General features: G+C 33.0%; 3 protein-coding genes across 4 annotated transcripts; 1 reads left to right on the top strand and 2 right to left on the bottom strand.

Moving 5' to 3' along the window:
- The first annotated feature begins 7,761 nt into the window (after positions 1–7,761).
- On the top strand, positions 7,762–9,831 carry LOC101249572 (uncharacterized). Its single transcript, XM_004229037.2, has 4 exons — positions 7,762–7,886; positions 7,991–8,541; positions 8,657–9,264; positions 9,388–9,831. Exons 1-4 carry the CDS (start codon positions 7,762–7,764, stop codon positions 9,829–9,831), a joined length of 1,728 nt encoding a protein of 575 aa, XP_004229085.2.
- A 366-nt stretch (positions 9,832–10,197) lies between these two features.
- LOC138348606 (uncharacterized) lies at positions 10,198–13,261 on the bottom strand. Of its 2 annotated transcripts, XM_069298124.1 has the most exons (7): positions 13,112–13,258; positions 12,953–13,033; positions 12,469–12,869; positions 12,221–12,362; positions 11,596–11,728; positions 11,010–11,521; positions 10,198–10,928 (listed from the first exon to the last, which is right to left on the bottom strand). In XM_069298124.1, the coding sequence occupies exons 3-7, from the start codon at positions 12,614–12,616 to the stop codon at positions 10,700–10,702; spliced, it is 1,164 nt and encodes a 387-aa protein (XP_069154225.1). In that variant the 5' UTR covers positions 12,617–12,869; positions 12,953–13,033; positions 13,112–13,258; the 3' UTR covers positions 10,198–10,699. The 2 variants fall into 2 exon arrangements, with proteins under 2 accessions (XP_069154225.1, XP_069154222.1); XM_069298121.1 differs by having other exon boundaries at positions 12,469–13,261.
- Positions 13,262–13,449: 188 nt separating this feature from the next.
- LOC104646623 (uncharacterized) lies at positions 13,450–17,037 on the bottom strand. Its single transcript, XM_069298131.1, has 6 exons — positions 16,349–17,037; positions 14,635–16,274; positions 14,067–14,537; positions 13,907–13,978; positions 13,739–13,816; positions 13,450–13,559 (listed from the first exon to the last, which is right to left on the bottom strand). Exons 2-6 carry the CDS (start codon positions 14,803–14,805, stop codon positions 13,473–13,475), a joined length of 879 nt encoding a protein of 292 aa, XP_069154232.1. The 5' UTR covers positions 14,806–16,274; positions 16,349–17,037; the 3' UTR covers positions 13,450–13,472.
- Positions 17,038–19,015: the final 1,978 nt, after the last annotated feature.

The raw sequence follows: 19,015 nt of genomic DNA, 5'->3' as shown, positions 1-19,015 counted from the left end.
ATTCTTTCATTGCGATTACGAGGCCATTTAAAAGATAACATTGAAATTCATAGAAGATGACAATAATGTTTTGGTGATTTCGCGTCTTGTGGCTGTGTCATTCCTTTTCTTTCAAACAATCGGAAATGGAGACTTGTAGACGATTTTCTCCTCATCGTCCTCCTCAATTACATCATTGTCGGGGCCACAGTTATCTGCTCCCTGGTAACGGGCGAGGTATTTTTCGCCCTTTAAATTGCTATGGGTCGTCAATTTCTCATCGAGCGACGCACTTTTAGCCAACAGTACAGCAGTCTCAACATCTATCTTTGCTTCTCTTGATTTTCCTTCGTGTACCTCCACGCGAAGCAAGTTCAACCTTTTTCTTAGGCTTTCGGTTTCCATCTCAACCTCCTTCTTTCTTTTTCACTGCGACGCCAGATCTTCATCCAATGTCGCGGCCGCGGCTTTGTAGATTGCCGTGGTCATGTCTACTTTGAGTCCTTCCTCCTTAACCTTCTGAATCTCTCGAGTGACTCGCTCGATCTTTCTTCGCAATTCCTCTTCAGTGAGCTCTGTCTTGACATTCTTGCCTTTGTCCATAGCGGTGGTTCACCTTTCCTGAGACAATAGAGCGGTATTTAGGATTTGTGGTATGGGAGATGGACTTTTGAGTGAGAAACTTGAGAGTTGGGATGTTTTGTCGGACATTTATAATAGTGGCTTCCGTATACTCTTTGGAATTTCTGGGCTTGGAGTGGGTTTACGATATCCTCATTCAAAGCAACATAACACACGAGCATTTAAACACATATATATCGCATCCTAATCATGCATGGGGACCTTTTTGTGCCAAGGGTAGGCCTAGCGCATTCGAATGATGTACGTGTGAATTTAAACCAAATAAATGATTCCCCCCGAAATATATTTAGTAATGAATAAAATGTTCAAAAAAGGGAAATAGACATAAAGACCGACCCATGCAGGAACCATTAGAAAGTGCACAAAATCTGGCCCACGCAGGGGCAAAACTAATGTAAATACAGGTAAAAACCCGCGCAGATGTGATGTCCACTATGCTGCTCCGGACGGTCCTGCTCCGTCATCGTCTTTCTGGATTTTGTGTTGCTGAAACATGTACCTCAGCATTAACAGAAAACCTTCACCCAGACGCCCTTTGTCTTCCAGACTCTCGAATCGTATTCTCTCGATTTTCTGCTAGATCCAGCTGCCAAACTCATCATACCCCTGCCTCAGTCTTTCGATCTCTCGAGTTGCCCTCTCAAGAGCGTCTTGATTTTCTACGAACTTGGCATAGACCTCATTGGCCTCTTCCTTTAACTCTCGCAATTCGGCCACTGCTTTAGCTTCTTTGTCTGTCACACTGCGGAAGCTACGGAGAATCTGAATGGAGTTATTTTGTATATCCTTCTTCAATCACCCTTTGTAACCTTCGTCATATCCAGCGTTGAATCGGTCAGGGGCGATAGTGTCTTTACCCATGCGCTTGGCGTTGTTTAATTCTCTGAGCATTTCCAAAGTGTCGTGCACTCTGTCATCCCCAATGTCGTACACTTAAGCGCCATAATACATTTCTCTGGGCACGGTCTGTTTTCTTCCAAACTGTCGCAAGACTCGGAATAGCGCGTAAGGGCGAATTCCCCGAATGTCAGGTAGAGGGAGCACGACACATCTACGACTCTCCACGACAACTTCCTTGGATATGAAATGGTTGAGCATCCATTGGAGGTCCTCTTCTCTCAATTCAGAGAAAATTTTGGCCCATCTCCCTCTTGTTCTCCGATTGTTCATGTTTGCCCAGAATAGTAAGTCGTTTAGGTCCTTGATAGTGTTCTTGTTGTCGAGAGAGTGCGATTCTCGATTTCCATCACCCTTTGCCAAGGGACTGAGAATCCACCATTGGAGGAGCAGATTACACCCCTGGAAATATCGGTGCCCTTCTTTGCACTTACCCAAAGCTCGATATATATCAGATAATATGACCGGAGCTACGGAATAGTACTTTGTTATTCCTTGATTTTCGTATCCCTTGAACAACGTATGGACAAGCGTTATGACTCTGGTGTTGATGCTCAGACTCAAACCGTGCGGGAAGACCATTGTTCCCAACATTGCTACGGCAAACGCTAAGGGGCGGACCTCGTTCCATTCTCAATAAGAAATCTTAAACTCCCGATTGTACGCGGCGTAGAAACTCGCGTGTCCGAATCTAATGTAGAGGTCCCTGAACATCACGTGGGAATCCTGACACCAATCAGTGAGATCTTTCCTTAGTCCAAACCAATCCGCGATGTTCTCTACGGAAGGTTTGTTGGGGATGAAAATATCCTCTTGTTTTCGGGCTCTTCTCTCTATCCCTGTGCCCACGGTGTCTATGCAATCCCTTATCTTTTCTAGCGTAGGGGTAATTTCGACCGTTTCGAAATGGAAGACCATCCTCTGACTGTCCCTCTATTAACTCTGGCCAACCATCCATGTTGATCAGCTCGGTCAAAGCCCTACGTACTTTTTGAGGGTTCGCCTATGATCCATGTCTAAGTTGTTGTGCCACATCGTAAGCTGAGGTGGCGCTGAGATGACCATAGCGAATTTGGGGAAGCGGTCCATATCTGTAAAACAGAAATCCGTTAGATTTTTCCCCTACCCCCAAGTTGGTTTTCATACATACATTTTCGAATGTCACATAATATGATGCGTCGTGAGGTTGAAGACCTTAGACGCGATTTGGAGGTTTTTCTACTAAAATGGACTTAATACGCCTTGGGTATTAGTCATCCTAGGCTGATGCCTAATTTTGGTTTTGGTTTTGCTCTATCTAAGGCTTTCTAGAGTTGTTTTTCAAATAGACGGTTACCCGAGTCGGACAAACATCGGGGTGGAGCTATCGAACAACGCTAGATGACCGCATTCCGACTATTTGTTCGATACTTCCAAATGACTTCTTGAGTATTTCTGAAGAAAGTCACGGTAAGCCGCGTAACTTTCGTTTCCTAATGCAATCTATTTGCCGTTTGGCGGAAGTTATGCCATGAAATGCAATTTCTAGGAAATTAGAACAACTTAAACAAATAAACAGTTATTACAAGTAGTCAAATAAAGTTAATCTTTAGGGTTAGAATCCTCCGTCCCCAGTAGAGTCGCCATTCTGTTTTATCGAAAAATAATTTCGAAAGAAGTTCGTTTATTTTTTCAAGGATATTTTCGACATTTTAGGAGTCGCCACTTAATTTTTAAGGAAAATTAAGAAAACTCGTTTCCAAAACAATTTAAACAAGAAAAATCATTCTTGAAAACATTTTAGGGGGTTCGGGATTCATATTAGCGCCTTAGGAAGGTGTTAAAGGCACCTAAGACACTCCGTTAAATACGGTTTTCGGGCGATTAACCATTTGACTACGTTTAGAGGCTTTTTGCGAATTTTAAAGTTAGATTTCTCAAATCTAAAAGAACTTGTAAAATATTAATTTTTTAAGATTCCGTTAAAGTTAAACCTTTTAAACCTTAACTCTAAGCAACTTTCAAATTTAAACATCTATCGTTTTAAAGTTTCAATTTTTAGTTTTAAGTTTGATAAAACGAAAGGCGTTCGATAGGGTTTGGAGTTTCGAATCCTAAACTAATGGCATTTAAATAAAAATGTAGGCAAATAGTAAAGAGAGAGAGAGAGAGAGAGAGAGAGAGAGATTTGGGTCCAAGTTTCGGGTTCTGTTCGCCTTGACCGAATCTTGGACCCACCTGTTTTGGGGTGTTTGACCCATTTGTCTTTCGCACCTGTCCTAGTCTAAGCATACAAAAATACTACAATAAAACAAAACGACAACGGCTTATGCCCATTACAAATATGAATACAAGAAAGTAAATAAATAAATAAAAAATCAAATTTCGCTTTCTTTGATCGCTTCACTCTTCAATCATTTGCATTGTCCTTGGTTTTACTCGATGACGGAAAAGTGTTAGTCTTTACGACTCTCTCGAAATGCAAGGAGGGAGAGTTCATAGAGAACTCAAGCAGATTTTACATGTCACAAAGTAAATGAAAAGAATTAATATATAATCCAACCGACACACATGCAAGAAAAAAAACAAAAAAAAAACACTTTGATCCTAGAAAGATGAACCATAACAAACTATCCCCTGTGATTTTAAAATGATGCTGTAAATTATGCTTCAAGCACAAAGAAAAGCAGAATGTATCGATGGCCACCCATTGATTCAACACAGAAAAATGTCATATTGGATAAATTATATCACTATTTTCAATACATTAAAGGCTATTACGCAAAGTTAAATCCAATACAAGGAAATTTGGTTTTAGGCAATTAATGGTCATTAGCTTAATCTTGAACAGAGACAAAAAAAAAACCTACTGTGGGCACTTTAGTATGTCTTATGTACAAGAGGCAAAACAAAGTCGTCAATCATGGCAAACTAACTCCAAACAAGTCATACATTCACAGAGAAATAAGCAGATTTAACCGACATGGCGATAAGATCAAAGGAGGCAATGTAAAATGACAAGGAAAACAATAAGCTGACAGATCAATTGAGGTAAGGGTGAAACAACGAATAAGCTTCATTTTGATTAGCTTAGAAGTCTATTCTTATATTTGAGCAAAAATGACACTTAAAGATCAAAAGGGTCGAAATGGCAACTAATGAAATTACTTCAACCCTCTTAACCAACATAGGACAAAGTTAACAATTTAAGCAAAGCAAAACAATAAGCGGAGATAATGAAATATATTGTTGCTTTTACTTAATGTTAGATATGAGAGCAAAGAAAGGGATTTCTCTTTTTTTTTAAGTATTCTCCCAACTTTGAGCAGAACAGAAAGCCAACCAAGACAACACAAGACACAACAATAACGTTTAACATGAATATTCGGACAACAAATATACATTTAAAGCCGAAACAAAATGGATAAAGATCGGCTTTATAAAGTCAAAAACTTTTCGAAACAAGATTAAACCACAAACCCAACCTAGAACCCACAACGTGTTTTGGTAGAAATCGAACTTGAATCATCTTTGAACGACAAAATCATCAAGACGAGCCGCAAATGCAACACAAACCTCGAACTATCAACAATGCCACAGGCAAAGTCTCAAATTTTGATATCTCAATTCATTCTTTCAACTTGAGGTGAAAGAATAAAGGGATAAGACATCGAATGTTAAACTCAAGTTCAGATTCAAATATATTAACACAAAAAAAAAACATGCTCAATGAGGAAGATAACAGAATGTCCTCTTTGATCAAGCCATCGAGCCTCTAGCTCCAACCGAATAACATATTCAACCAAATGAAATAGACAAGAATGTACGAGTTCTATATGTAAAAAAAAATCAAACGAACTCCGGAACACACACTATATAATGTCGATTTAATAGTGACAAACCATCCAACAACACACAACAAAATTTTCAACCCTTAATCCATTCACATTGGAACCAAGAAGACGAGGAAATTACGTAAAAGAGGTGTTTACCTGTCGAGGAGCAGCGACGCCGGGAACGAGCAGCACATCGATGACATCCACCACTAAGACGTCTCGAAAGAAGCTACAGTCACGGGTACTAGAACAGAAAGTAGTTCTCCGCTTTTGTTTAAACTCCTTGAATATCTCTATCTATTGTGTTTCTAAAAAACCTCCCTAATATAGGTCGAAAAACTCTTCTCCAAACGGGACAGAAGAAGAACAATAGAGAAATTTGTTATGAGTCCTGAAGCGAAATTTTCCGAATCCAAAAGTTCCAACCAGGAACTTTCTCACCCAGATTTTCCAACCTAAACCAAAACCTTGTTTAGCATTCTCGGAGAACAAACACAGCAGTCAAGAGAGTTTTCCAAAAATTCCCAATCGAATTTTCTAACTCAAAAATCTCTAACTTTTTCTGAACCCAAACTTTCCAAAAAAATTTCTCTAACCCCCATTTATGAAGCAAAGTGGAGTTTAAATAGGAAGAACAACTAGGGTTTTCGAGGAGAAGGCGGGGCAAAGGAATTTTGGCCCATTCGAATTCAAAATTTGAATTCTTTTCCATTAACAGAGCAGCATCCTTTTTCTGAAAATTTTCTCCATACTTGAAACGAAAAGGAGGGAAGGATGGTCAAGATGAGTTCGGGTGTCCTTGCGATGTGATGTGTCATCATCTCGCAATCGCCAGGACAAAAAAGGATGACTTCTCATCGTCTAGTGCCACAGAGTCATACGAGCGAGGGCAGGTTGCAAGAATCCGTTGCCCTGCCTCGTTCTTCTACGCGCTAGAGAGAGAGGGGGAGAGAGAGGAGAAGAGCGTGGGGAAGGGGTCGCGGGAATGTTGTCGCGTGAAGGGAAGGGATTTCTGTTTTTGGGAATTTGCTTTTTCTGGGTCTGTTTTGGCGTTTTTATGGAAATGGCGTTTGTTTTTCTAAGACTTTGGGGTCGCGTATGGGGGAGCTGGGAAGGGGAAGAAGAAAAGTGGAAAAGGGAATTTGGATCGGGTCGGGTTATTGGGTTTGGGTTGGGTATTTAATGGAATTGGGTTGGGTCGGCAGAATGGGCTTGGGGTTAATTTAAAATGTTTGTTGGGTTGGATTTTAAAATGTGTGTTGGGTTGGATTTTAAAATGTATGTTGGGTTGATTATTTGGATGGTTTTAAAAAAAGGGAAATTTTTCAAAATGTCAATATTTTAGTATTTAATAGGGTATAGTGTCAACAATTTCAATAGTTAGTGATAATGTCAAAATGTTACATTATTATGTATTTTATTTGTATTTTAATTATTTTGTTTAATTATAAAGAATACCTTAATTATATAATAAACTAGAGCTATTTAAGGGAGAGAATAATTATAAAAAGTAACAGATGCTTAAAACTCTCTACATCAGTTACAATTTTTTAAAATCTTGAGGATATATGTAGCCATTGTTCACGATGTTCATCCGGGGAAAAAAAATTCGATTTTATTGTTTTGTCATATAAACTGGGTAAACGATTTTTTGAAAACAAACAAAAACGAAAATTCGAAATTCAGGTATGTTTTATTTATTTACTCGTTAAAAGTTTTGTATTTGATTGTGATTTGTTGCATATTTTTTATATAATAGAATTCTGATTTGATGTGGTTTTTTCAAATTTAGTATACAAAACAGTATATCAAACAGAATACTTATATGATGCTTCAGTTTTTTAGACAAATAATAATGTTCAAATCTTTTATTTGAATTACGATTGTAACTTTGTTGTTTTGTATTCTGTATACAATATAATGATTATGTCATTATTTGAGTATTTAGTATTGACATTTTTTTTCCTATTCAGCATATATGGGAAGCATTGCTTTTATAATAAAGCATTCTGGACATTGGACTGAAGATAATTGCTATGTTGATTACACAACTGAGGCAATTATGATTAAAGAGTATGCATCGTATAAAGATTTGATTGATGAAGTTGCTAATCAGATTGGCGTAGATTTGAGGTATAACAGATTGAAACTTAAGTATAAAATAGAAGGTAGCGTTGCACCTTTGGAGATACACAACGATATGGGAATGAGAGTATATGTCTCATTGAAGAAAGAAGTTCGGGAATTCGCAAAGTATCCAATTTGTGTAACTGTATTTGTGAATGATCGTGACATACATTGTAGATCTCATTATGACGAAGATATTGGCTTGTGTATGATAAACGAAAGATGTACAACTGATAACCAAGAAATAGTTATTAGTGCACCACTAATCAGTGATGAGTTAAGTAATTCTATTATCTGAAATATGAATCATAAAGAAGTCATTGAGGATCAAGTTTATAAGAATAAACGTACATTAAAAGCTGTGATAATGAAATATGCCATTGATAATAGATTTCAGTGGAAGACAAAAAGATCAAGTTTTGTAAGGTATTTTGTATTTAAATATATTTTAGCTTTTGTTGTTATATTAATTATTTTATATAATATCATGTCTTAAATTATTTGTTTATTTTCTTTTGTAATTCGAGCAGTTATACACTTGTTTGTGTATCAGAAAATTGTGGATGGATAATGAAGGCTTCCAACATCAATAAATCGGGAATGTTTAGAATTAGAAAGTTTGTAGATGAACATACATGTTCATTAAAAGATAAGGTGTACAGTCAGAGACAAGCAACAAGCAGTCTTGTTGGAGGGATAATAACGCCCAAGCTAGTTGATCATAAAAGAAAGTTGACACCGAAAGACATACAAGTTGATGTTAGACTCGAACTTGGTGTAAACGTATCTTACTCTGTGGCATGGAATGCTAGGGAAAAGGCAATAAATACTTTAAGGGGGAAACCATCAGATTCATATAGTAAATTACCCAGTTATTTATACATATTGGACACCACTTATCCTGGATCGCATATAAGATTGAAGAAGACGGAAGAAAATGAATTTCTATATGTCTTTATAGCTTTGTTTCCTTTCATAAAAGGTTTTGAAAGTTGTAGGCCAATAGTTGTAGTAGATGGCAGCCATCTCAGAGGGACTTATAATGGCACATTTGTGTCTGCAAGCACATTGGATGGAGCAGGTAACTATTATATATTTATATTTTTTAAAGAAGTATGCACAATAATATATTCTTTAAACATGTATTTGTTGTATTAGACGATATGTATACTAATGTTTGCACTTTATATGTTCAGGAAATATATTGCCCCTAGCATACGGTCTTATTGATTCGGAAAATGATGCATCTTGGACTTGGTTTTTTGAACAGTTTAGAGAAGCTCATGGTTTAAAGGATAAAATGTGTGTTGTATCCGACAGAAACGAGAGTATTATAAAAGCAGTTTCGAGGATATACAATATACCACATTATGCGTGCACGTTTCATCTTTGGAAGAATGTGAAGACACTTTACAAAAAGTCACATGACAGTCTTTCAGAAGTGTTTTATGCAATGGCAAAGGCATACAAACTCTCTGAATTTAATGAACTTATGAAAAAAGTAGAACATGTTGATATTAGGGTGAAGAATTATTTGGAATTGGCTGGTTATGACAAATGGGCAAGAGTATATGCACCAGTTGATCGAGGCACTGTGATGACATCAAACATAGCTGAATGCATAAATGCATGCCTTGTGGAAGCAAGAGAATTACCTATATATGATTTTCTTGAGGAAATTAGACAAATGTTTGGTCGATGGAATTTCAAAAACCATACATCTGCTTCTAATACATTCACGACACGTTGTGGTAAAGCACAAGAAATGCTCGCTGAAAATGAAGAACTTTCACTGTGTATGACGGTATGTTGTATTTTGTATTTTGTATTTCAAGCCAATAAATTGTTGTATTTTGTATTTAATTCAATAAAAATTAAAGATTATATAACTGGTATGATTTAACTTCCTTTTAACTTTATGTAATAGGTAGTTGCGACAAGTAATTATGTGCACAGTGTTCGTCATGAAGGGGAAACATTTATTGTTTGTCTTGAAAAGAAAACTTGCACATGTAGGAGATTTCAAGTGGATGAAATACCATGTTCGCACGCCTGGGCTGTTTTGAAGAAGAAATTTCTTGATCCTGAACCGTATTGTTCAGACCTTTACAAGCCAAATACATTGCTTGTTACATATGCTAATCCAATAAATCCATTACCTGATCAAAAAGATTGGAATGTGCCTGCATATGTAGAGCATGAAATAGTTAAGCCTCCAAAGTTCAAAAAATTACCTGGTAGGCCTCCAAAAAAGCTTCGTGATAAAACATACAGTGAGCTATATGGAAAGAAGAACAAGAATTCTTGTAGTACTTGTGGTCAAAAGGGACATAATAGGCGATCATGCAGGAATGGACCACGAACTGAATAGTTAGATATATTTGAATTTGTTTTGAAAAATAAATGTACATGTGTTCGTATTTATCGTTTATTACTGAAAGAAATGTTTTCATGATTTTCAATGAATAATATTTTATCAGAATATGTTCGTTTGCGCGTATTTACTTGTATACAAACAAAAGTCGTTTGTTAGGTCACTCCATATAAGTGCCTATCACACTCTATATCAACAAACTGAGTTGTTCAATATGTATATGTATATGCAATAAGACTAAAAAATATGACTTGAGAAACTGTGTTTTAATGTTCATAAACAAATATATTTGACACTATATAATACAACTAATGTGACCACATTTAAAAATAAATTATATTTTAATACAAAACATACAACTACAAGTAATACAACAATTTTACTACTATGAATACAACATACAAAATATAGTAACCAGTTCTTCAATATGTATATGTATATGCAATAAAACTGAAAAAAATGACTTGAGAAACTGTTATTTAATGTTCATAAACAAATATATTTGACACTATATAATACAACTAATGGGAGCACATTTAAAAATAAATTATATTTTAATATAAACAATACAACTGCAGGTAAGTGACTTAATTAATGATATAATAGAACAGCGATGAATACAACATAAAAAATTGCAACACATGGAATAAACTAACATAATATATATATACTAAATTCAAAATGAAAAGTATGCAGAATAAACTGCTAAACATAAGATAATCAAAATGATAAGTATGCAGAATTATCTGCTACATAAAAGTTAATCAAAATGATAAATATGCAAATTATAAAGCAACATAAAAGTTTAATAAGCATAAATTAACTAGTTTTAAAACACAAAGAAGTATCTTCAACAAAAGCACAACTACTGTATTTCAATTGGATCAGACACAACACGAACAGATTGAGGCATTGCATGCCTAGGGGGTGCCTCATAATCACTAATGGCTCCGTTGTCTTGCTTTTGCTTAGCATAATTCCAAAGAAGTGTTGCATATCTTGCCCTTAAAAACATTATGTCAAATGCACCACTTGAATTTCCTTGACCATAAGACAGCCACTCGGCAAAGGCAAGCATATAAATACCACAATCCCTGAATAACACATGAGAATATAAAATTAAAATTTAAATACGAAATAAATTAAAACTGACCAACAGAATTAATAAAACTTACAAGCTGCCACCGGTCTGTTGAGGTATGTTGTCTATGAAAACAATCTCAAATAACTCATTCTCCTCTTGACTAACAGATCTATCTAAGCCTCTATTCTTGTAATAATCATACATAGTCAACTTTAGCGGAATGAGTTGAGCCAACTTGGTAACCTCGTTCCTGATTGCTGCATCATGACCTGCCGCTCTGTAAGAATCATAAACGTATACACGTCTATCATTAAGAGAGAGTACGGCCAAGACCCAATGAAATTTTTCCTTTACATTTACAGGGATAAGAACATGATCCACCAAATGCCACGGAATGCCGGCATGAACTTTGTACCCTCTAATGTAATCCCCTATAAAATGCTCTTCAGCAGCGCAACGTACATCACTATCTAAATCTTCATACTTCTTCCAAATTGATGAAATTTTGGACGTAAACACACAATCCACAGTTGTGTATTTATACCTGCTGTCCACATCATACTTTGCTTTCTTTCTCAAATAATAAAATATAACATTGATATGCTGAACAATAAAAAAAATCATTAGATAACAATAAAACAAAGAATAATAACTAAATAACTACAGTGATTACTTACCGAATCATTCAACAATTGTCCTTTTGAGTACAAATTGTAGAACCAATTTTTATTGTCTACAATATCAACACCAAAGTCAAAAGGGACAGGAATGCGTGCTTTACCCTTCTTGTATCGATCCTGATCATGACGTCTAAAGAAATACACAAAAATAAAAGGTATACAATATGTACACAGTAGTTATACGACGTCTAAAGAAAATACACAAAAAATAAAAAGGTACACAAATAATAAAAGGTATACATGGAAACATATAAATTATATCTTTATCTAATGAATTGTTGAAAATATGCATCAGAATTTAGATTACCAGTATAACAACAAATAAAGATTTATATTGTTATTAAAACACATAATTTTAAAAGGATTAACGAAAAATATATGAGTTGTATCAAAACAATTTATATAACAACATACATTAGAATTCAATAATTTGATTGATTCAAAATACACTAACATGTTTAATATACATTAGAAAAAACGAAACAGAATAAAACAGATTATGCAAAACAGCTTCAAAAAATAATAATCATGAATACAAAAAAAAAATCATATACTAAAAAAATTTAAAATACATGAAACAGCATACCATTTTTTTATATTATTATTCGTATTACATACTTACTTGTTCTCATGTTTTGCAAAAAGGCCTTCGCGAATCCATGATCGGTGTGCATCCCACATAACGATATCACGATGGCCAGAAATTAGATCAAAGATGAAAGGGTGTTTCAGTTCAAAAATAACTGGTTGCACCGATGAAGTACCTGATGTACATGTTAAATTAAAAAATAAAATACCATATACAAAAATTAGAAAAAAACATATATAAATCAGATTTTCAATACATTATAATTTGTTATGTCTTTATACCTGCAGATGAGCTGAATGATGTAATATATGGGGATGTATTGAAAGGTCCTGGACGTCTAATTCTATGTGCATGTAATGGTGTGTGAACAGGACTTTTTTGATTCTGACTATCCTTGCTAGCCTTTTTTTTGAATATTTGAGCTTTCATTGCTTGTGTTTTGATTGTGCATGATAATGCTCCGTTCTGAATTAATGGTATTGTCAGTAGCACGATTACTTTTTATGTCACTGAGACTTGGCATTAGAGAATCATCCAACTCAAATTGTGATTGTGGTGACCCTTCCAAGGGAACAATAGATTGAATAGGGGTAGGAAATATGAACTGATCCTCTTCATCATTGTCATGTTGATGTGTAAAGTCATGTTGACTTTCAAAAACAAGTGGCCTTACAAATGATGGCTGAGGTATAAAAAAAATTATTCAAAAGCAAATTATACTAATAAGAATAAAAGTAATTAGTTTAGATAAGTAGAACAACATACACTTGGGATTATTGATTTAGACGAACTAAAACCAGCATCTACAGTGATCAGATTACGCACAGGTGAATTGTCACAATCAACCTTTAAAAAAATTAAAATGTTAATTCTTAACAATGTTCCCAAATGCACTATATAAATATCTAGACTTAAAAAACATACTTGATTATCAGCAACATCGGATATGTCTCCCTGATTTGAATTTTCAAAAATTGAATGATCCTTTAAAAATAGGAGATTGGATAAAATATCGTTAAACCATGTGAAAATACAAAATTTATAATGAACATACTTGAAAAACTTCCTCGCTGCCATTATTTGAGCTTTCATGGCCCTCCGACTTCTCATCATCAAAACAGACCATTCATTCCATGCAGATACAAAAGAAGTCAACATAAATACAAAAAAAAATTATATTGAAATACAATATTAATGACATGTAAAAATACAAATGTATCTTAAACAAAAATGTAGTAAGAAAAACAGAATACTAAAATAGTAATCTTTATTTTAAAAATAAGATTCAGAATACCTGATTTTGATTTTCTGAATCAACTGATTTTGTAAAATGTTGTCGTCCTTGAGCAGCATTGTGATTGTTTGTGTTGTCCTGAAAATATATTTGATATAAAAACAATCAACATACATTTAAAAACTATGGATAAAGAAATAAAGTACTTACAAATATAGGAAAAAATTAATATTAGACATATATATTATAGTATACAGAATACTGAATACAGAATACAAACAAAATAAATAATTATTTTCAAAATGAGTTGTGTGTACCTGGTTTTGATTTTCAGATAAAATTGGACTTGTAAAAGGTTGTGATCCTTGACCAGCATTGTCATTGTTTTTTTGGTCCTGTAAATATTGAATTACAACATAGAATTAAAAAAAAAACAAAAAGAATAAAAAAAAAATTAAACATACAAATTTAGCATATTGTATAACCTTCAAAATAGACATAATGATATTAAAATTATCATTTATCAACTTCCGTATGTCTTTAAACTCCTCTCTAACCTGAAACATTTACAATATGATTAAATTTTACAGATTGCAATTATTTGAATAAATATATTGAAATAACATATGTATAAACAGTATATACCTCCTTTCGTAACTCAGATAGTTCGTTCCTCATTAATTGTTCATGAGACACACTTATAGATGGTATTTGGGAATCCTTTGTTGGCACACAAGTGGGAGTGGTTTTCTTCTTAAAACACAATTTTTTTTTCTTCCGCACAACTTTTCTAATTCCAACTTTCTCCACATTCTGGTTCGCTACTGGATCGATCTTTTCAGTCTGTTCCATTTGATCTGTCATATTTGAATCATTTTTCCGTACCGTTTTAGCAGGAGATACTGATTGCCCCTTTTTTCTTTTACCTGTAACCTTCATTGAAGGTGGAGGTGGGTCGACAAAATCATCATCTGAATTCTGTCCAGAAAGTACTTGTTCATCAATATCACGATGTGGCTCTGTTTGAACACCTTCAGTTGATTTGTGAAGACCTTCAGGAGGCAATTGTAGAACAGCGATTTCCATTAGAGAAGGGACAACATTCTTCCATTTAATCTGAAACCGATAGTAAACATAATAATTAACATAATAAAATATATACATCGAATTAATACAATAACAAAGATACAAATTTAATAATTACATACAATACCTCTCTATTACCATCATTGAATGTGTTTTTCATCAAGGTTTTGAATCGGGGTTGTGCTCCTACTGTTTGCCAGTTTAGAATACGGGGGATACGATCACTGATTTTCCGTGCAAAATTGGTCTGACGCTTACCCATGCACTCGTATATCCATATTTGAAGGACAACAGGCATACCACATATTCTATAATATTGACCATCAGTAGTCAAAACCTTGTTGATACTCTGTAGCAACCACTCAAATGCTTTTATGCCTCAAGGATAATGCATATACCGACCACTTTCAACCAAATCAAAATGAATTCTAGGAATTCGCAATGATCTCTTCTCGCCAGAATACACAAACATATGAATGAAATATAATATTGCAAACTTAATGGCATCATCATCATTGTCAACCCAAACTTTATCATTGAACCTATCGAACAAATCAGATCTACGTATGGTCTCATCACCACCAAAGTACTGAACAATAAGTCGGTTAGGTTCTTCTGTGTTAAACTTGAAATCCTCTACAACACCAACACAGTTTAATCCAGTAATAAGAGCAAACGTCCTAATTGTGAACTTTAAAATAACTCCATTTACTTTGATTAAAAGAGCCTGCTTACTACTACCTTCCACTTCTCGTGACATACAGCACCTGTGAATTTGACCTTGCCCAACACATTTTCTAATTTTCATATACTGACCAAAACACGTACTCTCACAAAATAAATTATATTGCTCCGGTGTAAGCTTGTCAGTCAACTTGGATTTAATGTCATGACTTACTATACAGTGAATGTGGGGTGCCTTTTTTGGTAGCTTTTTGCAAGCATAAGAAGTCCCCTGGCATATTGAATTCCAAAAAATGAAATAATACTAAAATAACAGAACAAAAAAACATGATAATAAATAAAAAATCAACACATTTAGCACAACATACAAAAAAAAAACAGATATGGTAACAAATATGTGGTACATTAACCTAACACAAAAAAAAAGAATATAAAACGAATTTTTTTGTATATACAGTGGAATAAAGAATACAATATACAACTCCCATTACATATATACAAAAACTACAATAAATTTATGAACTACAAACTTATAAAATATGTAACATTGACAAAAAAAACAATAAACATACTAAATACAGAAATACGTGCCAACTATAATAGTGAATACAAAAAACATTACAACTATGAAAAAAAGTAACTATAACAAGATGAAAATTCAAAACACACTTACAAATGTATACGATATTACATTGACAACTAAGACAAAAAAGATGAACAGAATACAAAATATAATACATAAATAGTCAAAAAAAATTATTTATTGCATTGACAACTAATACAAAAAATATGAACAGAATGCAAAATACAATACATAAATAGTCAAAAAAACTTTCCAATACAAAAATACATAGAGACTATAACGGACTAAACAATTCAAATACACTTTCAAATTCATTGTAAAATGTATTTTTTTCAATCTTAAAAATTACTAAACAAAATAAACTAAACATCCAATAAACAACACATGCAAAAAAAAAATTACCTGTTCTCCAAAAAATTGTTCTAATTCAACTTCATGAACTGTGGGATGTTGCACCTCTTCAGCCATTTTTGCACACTCCTTAGACTTAGATGATGAACCTACATTGTTGTTTATTTATTGAGTGAAAAAAAACTATGAAACTCGGAATAACTGTGTATTTTTTTTACAATACCTCTAGTCACTCTTTTGAATGCATCCATTGAATATTGAATTTGGTATTACGAAACCCTAAAAAATAATTTAAGAACAACAACAAAAGATCGAAAATTAAAAAAAAAATAAGTAAGTAATCAAAAAGTAATATGAATAACATCAAATAACCAACACAATATGAATCTCCAAACAAACTTTCAAACGGAATTACTTGAGAATGAAGTAGAAAAATTCGGATTTGAAAAATTTGAAGCGCGAATCTGGGGATTTGATGATATATGAATATGTTGTGTCCGTAGAATAATTTTAGTTAGATAACCTGCAATCCAAACAAAAATCGTGGAAGATTAAGAGTTGAAAATTAAAAAAAGATATTCTGAAAAAATAATTTTGGAAAAGTTGTTTTAGAGAGAGAAAATATATTATTAATGCATTGGAAGTTGTTTCGGTTCAAATCTTTTATTTGAATTAGAGAGAGAGAAAAATTATTATTATGCATTGGAAGTTGTTGAATATCTATTAAAAATTTTCCCTTTGATATATATGACATAACAAATATAGAAAATCTGGATATATATGACAATCCCAACTAAAAAGATATTCTTAATAATTAGAATAGTTTTTATAGGGAGAGAAAATATTTTATTATTAAAATAAATTTAATATATGGCATTGGAAGTTGTTGTCCATTAAAGGGGGTTGGGAAAACGTGACAACACAAATACAATCCCACCTAAAAAGTTGTTCCGAATAATTAGAAGAGTTTTTATACGTAGATAAAACATTTATTATTAAAAAATGAAAAACGTGTAAAACATACACATTAAAACTCGGAAAATACATTTTTAGGGATATAACGTTAAAGTTGTATATTGAAGTGGGTTGGGAAAACGTGACAACATAAATACACGTTAAAGTTGTCAGTTAAAGTGGGTTGGGAAAACGTGACAAGAAGAGTTTTTATATGGAGATAAAATATTTTATTATTAAAAATTGAAAAACATGTAAAACACAATCCCATTAAAAATTTGAAAGTACATTTAAAGATATATAACATTAAAATAACAACTAAAATCTGGGAATGTGATAAATTTAATATTAATAAATATAATTAGTAAGAGAGAGAAAATTCCTTAAATATATGAATATATATAATTCATGAGAGAGAAAAAAAATTGTTCAAATACAGATAGAGAAAATATTGATAATATAAATAATAATTATACATTTTTAAAAATAATGACATTTTTGACACTTTTAATAATATTATTAAAGTATGTACATTATCACTAAATAAGTTGTTTTTTTTGACTAGTTAACTAATTTTTCCTTAAAAAAAAGGAGTGGGCTGCTGGGAACAAATGGAAAAGGATGAAGTGGGCTGAAAGTAAAAAAAAGGATGGGCCATTGGAACAAAAAGGCAGAGGCCCAAACTCAAATCAAAAGGGAAAAAGAGTCAAATTAATATACGCAAATTGATTTAAAACAAAACGAATTTGGTATAAATTTATTAACGAGCTTATTTATTTAGTAATATAAACTTAAAAGTGATTCAAAAGTATAATTATAATTTAAATTAAACTAGTTTAATAAAATGCTTAAAATTTTAAGATATTTTCTTGAGATGGTCTTGGATAAAATATACTAATTATATACATAACTATGTAAACATATGCATTATCTAAAGTTATGATAAAAGTAACATAAAATCCATATATTATATTATTTAATTTTCGCAAAATTTATAAAATTAATTAATTTAAACAATTTGGAAAACTTAAGAAGCTCGATAATTAATTTACACCGACGTGGGTCAAAATTGGGTGTCAACACCGCTTACCTGCGGTTGACTGGCGATTTGAGTAAAATGACTTTTCAAATAACTTTCAAAATTTTAATTAAGTAAAGAAAAATTTGTTTTTTTATTGTTATTTACTTATTATTATTATTATTATTATTATTATTATTATTATTATTATTATTATTATCTTTAGTGTAAATATCTAAGGGTATTTTTTTAAAGGGAAATAACTTAAGTGTTGATAATGATTAAAGACCAATATCAAATAAAATATAAGTAATTTTATATAAAATTTTGTGAATATAAAGACAAATGAATATCTTGGGAATTTAATTAAATTAAACCATAGGATAAATAAAGTAAGTCAAAACAATACAACATAAGTAAAAAGGAAGAGACTATAAAGTTTGGGCAAAATTCCAAATCTTCATAACCGTCCTGAGTCTCAAAATGAACCATAATGGACCTTGTCCATTTTGACACCTGCTGCATCTTTCCTTCGGTTTTAGCCTATTTTCGTGTCCAAAAATCAGCGTATACACTGATCACAGTATATGAGTTGTATTTTAGTTCTTTTCCATGTATATTGGACTGTATACTCAATGTATACATCTTAATTCAGCTCTTCAAGCACCTGTATTAATACCCTCAGTAGTTGTATTCAAATGTATACAACAACTAAGTGGGAGTAAGGCAAGGCATAGCAAAAACAGCTCCATTATGAACAAATAATTAACAGATAACAAGATCCCAAATATAAACAATGAAAAAATGCCTAAAATACCCTCAAAATATTGGAAATGGTATTAACTATCCTCCATCCACCTATTGGCTCCAAAATGCCCTTTTCACCTATCGCCAAAATATCATTGTCATTCACTATTG

Source organism: Solanum lycopersicum, chromosome 1 (genome assembly GCF_036512215.1).
Source record: "Solanum lycopersicum chromosome 1, SLM_r2.1".
Classification (NCBI taxonomy): Eukaryota; Viridiplantae; Streptophyta; class Magnoliopsida; order Solanales; family Solanaceae; genus Solanum; species Solanum lycopersicum.
This window is presented reverse-complemented; position numbering and strand designations above follow the sequence as displayed.

Bases quoted from the DNA above. Each gene is read 5' to 3' on its own strand.
- LOC138348606 (XM_069298121.1), bottom strand. From the start codon at position 12,616: ATGAAAGCTCAAATATTCAAAAAAAAGGCTAGCAAGGATAGTCAGAAT. The intron at 12,363-12,468 runs GTATAAAGACAT...CATGTACATCAG, and splicing joins ATCATTCAGCTCATCTGCAG to GTACTTCATCGGTGCAACCA. The intron at 11,729-12,220 runs GTAAGTATGTAA...GTATTTCTTTAG, and splicing joins TTTGCAAAACATGAGAACAA to ACGTCATGATCAGGATCGAT.
- LOC104646623 (XM_069298131.1), bottom strand. From the start codon at position 14,805: ATGCCTGTTGTCCTTCAAATATGGATATACGAGTGCATGGGTAAGCGT. The intron at 14,538-14,634 runs GTATTGTATGTA...TATCGGTTTCAG, and splicing joins TCAATGATGGTAATAGAGAG to ATTAAATGGAAGAATGTTGT. The intron at 13,979-14,066 runs GTATATACTGTT...TAAATGTTTCAG, and splicing joins TATCTGAGTTACGAAAGGAG to GTTAGAGAGGAGTTTAAAGA.
- LOC101249572 (XM_004229037.2), top strand. From the start codon at position 7,762: ATGAATCATAAAGAAGTCATTGAGGATCAAGTTTATAAGAATAAACGT. The intron at 7,887-7,990 runs GTATTTTGTATT...TAATTCGAGCAG, and splicing joins AAAAGATCAAGTTTTGTAAG to TTATACACTTGTTTGTGTAT. The intron at 9,265-9,387 runs GTATGTTGTATT...TTTATGTAATAG, and splicing joins AACTTTCACTGTGTATGACG to GTAGTTGCGACAAGTAATTA.